This window comes from Grammomys surdaster, unplaced genomic scaffold (assembly GCF_004785775.1).
Source record: "Grammomys surdaster isolate TR1022 unplaced genomic scaffold, NIH_TR_1.0 125861, whole genome shotgun sequence".
In the NCBI taxonomy this organism is placed as follows: Eukaryota; Metazoa; Chordata; class Mammalia; order Rodentia; family Muridae; genus Grammomys; species Grammomys surdaster.
In genome coordinates this window covers 505,569-512,004 of record NW_021620687.1, presented here as the reverse complement: position 1 = coordinate 512,004, position 6,436 = coordinate 505,569, and the positions used below count along the sequence as shown (strand labels likewise).

General features: G+C 32.5%; 1 protein-coding gene across 1 annotated transcript in view; it reads right to left on the bottom strand.

Moving 5' to 3' along the window:
- Stk31 (serine/threonine kinase 31) overlaps positions 1–6,436 on the bottom strand; it is a 77,291-nt gene that overhangs the window by 24,203 nt on the left and 46,652 nt on the right. Inside the window, exons 15-18 of the mRNA XM_028790075.1 lie at positions 6,019–6,150; positions 4,112–4,213; positions 2,938–3,018; positions 495–620 (exon numbers count right to left, since the gene is read on the bottom strand). Of these exons, the coding sequence (XP_028645908.1) occupies positions 495–620; positions 2,938–3,018; positions 4,112–4,213; positions 6,019–6,150 (441 nt within the window). The remainder of the gene's footprint in view (positions 1–494; positions 621–2,937; positions 3,019–4,111; positions 4,214–6,018; positions 6,151–6,436) is intronic.

The window sequence follows — 6,436 nt, the reverse complement described above, 5'->3', positions numbered from 1 at the left end:
CTGAGCACTCACTCACATGGTGGATCTGAGCACTCACTCACATGGTGCCCACAACTGTCTGAACTCCAGCTGCAGAGGATCCAATGCCCTGTTCTGACCAAAACATGGCCAGGCATACATAATGTAACAAAGATACACATGCACGCAAAACACTTATACACATTAAAAAAAAAAACCTTAAACTAAGCATCACAAGACTGTGTTGGCAATATAGGTAAGTTTTCAAGAAATATCTTTTCTTAAAACAAAAATTTTTAAAGACTACTAGACAAAATATAGTAAGTTAACCCAAAAAAGAAAATTAACAGCCCTTGTAAAGACAGTACTCATTAAGGAAAGAAGGGAAACTTTAAAGTCAAAATTAGCTCTAACATAATCATCGTACTAGTCAACTTACAGACTTTAAAAATAGTGGGTTTCTTTTCTCCCTTAAAAGTAAAGTCACAACTTCCTTTATACTTCTGAAACTTCCATAGATCAGAAATTAAACTTACCTTTAAGAGAACTGGCTGCCCATTAACCTCAGAGCACACCAGAGGACGCTTGCTGCTAAGTTCCCTCATGGGCTCAGTGTCAAGAAGGTCCCGCTCTAAGCTCATAGTAAGAAGACCACCAGAATTCTAGACACAAATTTTTATTACATTTAGATAATTGAAAATGACTTAGGGCTTTCAAATCACAATATGGTTAGGTGCATAGTATTAAATGCAGTGTAGATCACCAAACTAAGAAAGAAAAAAAATGCTTATTAAAGTTTAGGGTTTTTTTTTTAATTCCTGGCTCTTGAACTTCTTTTATCTGCTATGTAATTGCCAGACATTTAGTCACTGCTATAAATTTAGACCAGATTGTAGAAACAAATGAGGTTAAGAAGACAAGCTTAAAAGGAACTGCAATACTTACTTGAAAAATCTCAAACATATCCTTAAAAAATTAACAACAAGTAAAAGTAGCTAAAGAACAGCAATAAGAAATCTGAGAATTATGACTACGATGTAATGCTGACAGCACTATCCTGCTTAACGTCCTTAAATGTAGAAAGGATTTTCAAAAGTTTTAATTCTACCATTTTTATATGTTTACATTGAAATGAGGTTTTTTCTTTAGCAGATTATTTTTAACTTATTTTTAAATTTTCATATACATGTACTGCATTTACATCATGCCCCTCCCTCCAAAGCCTTCGTCTCCCTACTCTCAAATTCATAGCCTCTGTTTTTAATATTTGTTACACACATACACAAATCAGTACATAAATACAGCCTGATGAGTCCATTCATTGTTGCTTACATGTGTATGTTTTTAGTGCTAAATGCTTTATACAGAATAGCATCAAGGGACTTATCCCTGGGGAAGATTGATTTTTCCCTCTTTCATGAGTCATTAACTTCCTGAAGCTTTTTATCTAAGGTGAGATCTTGTGAGATTTTCTCTATCCATATTTCGATGAAACTACTACTGTCACTGTCCCATTATAGCTTCTATTATTATACTTATTGGTGGGTATTAAATATTAAGAATAAAGGATAGTTTATCAGACACACAAGACAGTCTCTAAAAATAGAGTTACTAGCCTCAGGGAGAAATGTTCTTTTTTTTTTTTTTTTTTTTTTTACTGTTTTGGTTTGGTGTTTGGGTTTTTGAGGCAGCTCTCACTTGGTATCCCAGGCTATCCTGAACTTAGGTCATCCAGGCTAGATTGCCCTCAAACTGAAGGCAATCCCATTGCCTCAGTTTCCCAAAATCTGAGATTATATGAATAAATTATGATTCCTAGTTCACACATCATTTTTAAATGAGAAGACTTTATAACTGCTTAAAGAATGTTTTTGCTTTTGTGGCACTGGAAGCCATGAAGCTATATAACCAAATGCAATTCAAGAAACTTTAATCTTACATATTTGTGAAAATAAACTCATAAACCAACATTTCTTTATAGACTGTTTTAGCTATTACCATTACTTAATAACACATTTTTGAGACAGGGCCTCATGTAGCCCAGGCTGGCCTTGAACTCTGATCCTTCTGCCCCTATCTCCAAAGTACTGAGATTGCTGATGTGTGCCACTAAATGCATTTTATGCAATGCTGGAAAACGGAAAGATTTATGCAAGCCAAGCAAGCACTCTGCCTACTGAATTGTAAGCCTGGCCATGCACTAATGACAGTCTCAAAAAATAAACACAATTATCTTCTCTATCTGTGGATTCTGCTTCCTTGTATCCAATCAATTACAAGTGAAAATATTCAAAATTATATCTGCACAAAATGCAAGGGTTTATCATGCATTTCCTAAACACTATATGGTAGTTAATTTATGTAAAACTTGTATCTTACTAGATATTATAAGTATTCTAGATATGATTTTAAAGTATACTGGGAAAACAGAACATGGTCACTCAAGTCTGTAATCCTAGAACTCACAGCAGGGTCCAAGGAGGATGACAAGTTCAAGGTTAGCCCAGGCTGTTTCCCAAGACCCTTTTCATAAATCAAAAACAAAAACACATATTCAAATATTATGCCATTCTATATTAAGAACCTTTAAATGCTGGATTCTGGAACCCAAGGTGTCTAGGGCGCAATTTTAAAAATCAGAGAATAACGGTGCTTCATTCAGTTCTTTATCACCACCAGGGATATGATAACTCTCCCTACAAAGTTAATTCTTAATTCTTCTTTGAGTTTTTTAATGGACTAATCTCCTGGCTTTTGTGAGTCCTGCTTGCCAAGGAAACAAAGCTCACATCAATATCTCTACTTTAAACTATTTGACTTAAGACAGTCTTGAGGAACAGTTCAAATAACCCTTTTAAATACTTATTGGGAGCATTTTCATAGAAATGATAGCATAGATCTGACACTGAAATGATATAAACATAACCATGTTTTTACATTCTCTGAATGGTGGCAATTCTCAGGGGAAACAAAGCTTACCATATACTTAAGCAATCCTATTTCAGGATACAGCAGAGGCAGCTCAGGGAACCATTTCTGGGTCAAGCTATTCAGCTTCTCCTAAAGTTAGAAAGTATTTTTATTATAGATCATCATGCATTCAACTGTAGCATGCTGCTTTTCAGGAAAATATATTTCCATCTGCCTCTTTACCTCTAATAAAGTATCTAATCTTTAATATTTTACTTCTGCTTCAAAACTATCAAGCAAAACATATCTCACTTCATATTCAGAGTAAGATAAAAAAGAAAATATTGTAATCTTAATAATAAACTGTCATTTCTCAAAATATTAAGAATATAATAACATTTTTTAAATGGCTGCTTAATTTAAGAAGAAAATCCTAAAAGCCATGAGATAAAAAATAAGTATGTAAGTTTACATAAAGCATTTTGAAGCAAATGAGAAAACTGAAAACTTTATAGAGAAAAGTCATGTATCAACATGTTTACTAAAGAAAACTTCTAAACATTTACCAGATTTTAGTAAAAGATTCAAAGGTATGCCAGAGATACATATATTGAATCGTGGCACATAAATTGTACTTAAAATGTCTATTATTTACATGCTATTTTTACTTTGAGCAACTGTCCCTTAACTAACTCTTCCTTATAATTTCTCTCAGACATAAAATGCAGTCTTCTTCCCACTGTGAAGAAAACATAGACTGCTGACTTTCTAAGGCCACAGAACTTAGGAGGAGAGTGGAGACGATGGTATGGCCTTTCTGGTTACATCTCTCAGGTGGATCAAGCCGCTCCACTCATGTTTTTGTTGCTTCTCAAGCTAAAAGGGTGTTCATGTAAATCTGTGAGAATTTCTGTCATGTGTTAAATAACAAAAATAATGCAAAAGTGTGTGTGCTACAAGCTAAATTCTAAAATAAGCAGAAAAACAACTATCAGGAACTTTAATTTTAACTTACTGCTTTTACCACTGAGAATATGACAACTGATTTTTCTTCTTTATGATAACCTGAAATTTCCTCATTGGTAGAATTCTCATGAATTTTTATCATATGAAATTAACTTGCAAAATCATGTGAACATTATTATGCCAAGATATACCTCTAGTGTATGGTTATATGAAATCTGTGACTTTAAATTCAATTTCCTGAGTAAAATATAATTTAAATTTTCAAAGAAATACTTACATATTCCTCCCTCTCATGATAAATTTCTTGAAAGACACTATTGCGCAACTGAGTTATTTCTTGCTTTATTTTCTCAATTTCAGTTCTATCATGGTCATCAGACTTTATCAGAGAAAAAAAGTAGTCAACAAGATTATTATACTAGAATGAAAATAAGTCTTCCTCTAAGAACTAATGCAATTTCCATAGTAAATCAGTCTGTGCAGTTCTTATGCATCTTTCAGTATGGTCTTCTAACATTAAATAAATCCATTTTAACACTAACTTTTCCCTAAACTATAAAAATGTATTTAAATATAAAATATTATTAAACATTTTTAAGTTCCTGTACATCTTCTTGAAGATAAAAACAACTAACTTCAATCTTAAGTATTAAGAAGAGCAACTGAATTGGATTCTGTGAAATTTTTACCTGAAGTAAGATTTTTAAAAGCACACTCAACAAAATGATGAATGACTCTCTAAATTATCTACTTTGAGAAAATCTATGATTTAGAAATGTTCCATATGCGTTCAATGGAATGGTAGTAAATAAGTAGCCTCAAAAGGTATAAATGCCTTAAAAAGTTAGATATGTCTAACTTGTAAACTGAATGCGCCCAATTTCAGCTGATATACTTCTCTAATAATTGAAAAGTAAGACTGAAAAAGACTATCTTTTCCACAATCTAGAATATAATAAAGCAGGAAGCCTCTTAAACTGCAATTAGTTTTAGAATAGCTCCCACTTTGCTTCCAATTAAATCTAAGAAGAGGAATAGAGATATCAAGTTGGATAAAGACATACTTCAGATCTCTTCTGTATTTAAATAAAATCCCCAAGAAAATTTATAGAATTACTAATTTATTCACAAAACTTCATGCCTAAGAAAGAAGGTTAGTCAAAATTAGAAAATCCTAATCCCTTCAGCTCTAGTATGATGTGAAAACAACTTTTAAAACTTGCAATAAAGTTTTATATCCAGTATTAAAAATAAGGTTACAAAGTGACCATGCTGTTTAAAATTACTTTATCACAAAATTCTACCTTTGGAGATGGGACTCAACCAATAAATACTTGCCTTATAAGTAAGAGGATCTAAATTCAATCTCGTATTTAAAAAAGAAAAAGAAGGAGAAGCAAAGAGTGTGAACCTTTAATTACTACTCTAGAGACAAAGAGACTGCGGTTTCTTAGGGTTCAGCCTAACCTACCTGGTGAGCTCCAAGCCAGTAACACACTAGCTCCAAAAAATAAAGATAAAGGGGACAGTGACTGAAGAATGACACCCAAGGCTGTCCTTGGACCTCCATGTATCTATGAACACACATACATGTATGTACACACACACACACAAAGGAACCCAACCTTTGGGAAAATATTCTACTACCTAAATATAGTAAGTTTTTATTAGACATTCTAACAGTCCAGAGGAAATAAAGCATTAAAATTTTATTCTACAATTTTTGTATTACTAAAAAAAACTCAATGTATGAATGTAAAACACTCAATTTTTTAAATATTTAATTACATGGGAGACATGTATTCAGTATAAATGTCACTCAAATTTATTTCCATATACAAAGATAAAAAGATAAAATACTGGACCTGTAAGATTGCTCAGTGGGTAAAGGAACTTGTCTCTAATCAAGAGACCTGAGTTCAATTCCTGAGATACACATGGTGGAAAGAAAGAACTGACCCTCCCAAGTTATTCTCTGGCATCTACATGTGCACAGTGATACACACTCATACATTCACACATATACACTAAATAATATAATTAAAATGAAAATTTAAAACTATCAAAGTACATAACAAAATATGAATACAATGGTTCTCTGGTTTTAGAGAGTGTATTTATACATGGCTTTATAAAATAGTTCAACCAAAGTGAACAAATTAGCTAAAAGAATTTTTTCCTTACTTCTTCCAAATTACTCTTCTCAACCAATTTCCATCTCAGTTGAGCTTTTAAGCCTTTCAGTGTCTTCTTAATGGATAGCAAGTAATCCACACTGGGGCTCTTATTTAAACAGTCAATGATCTGATTTTTAAACTACATGAGAGAAAAAATTACCACATTTTCAACATATGAAACAACAGTCACCAAACATCATTATTTTTATGAGTACCTGGGTTTAGAGTAAATATTAAGAATATTCCATAAACTTTCTAAAAAAGCAATGTTATCAACTGATTTTCCTAGCTGTCCATATTTCTGTTTAGAAGGTTTGGTGCTCAAGGTACCAAAGGAAATACTCTTCAATTCAACTGAGACATGAAATTAGACACATACTGCTAACATAAATACATAATGAAATTTACAATGAGAGTCTAAGCTG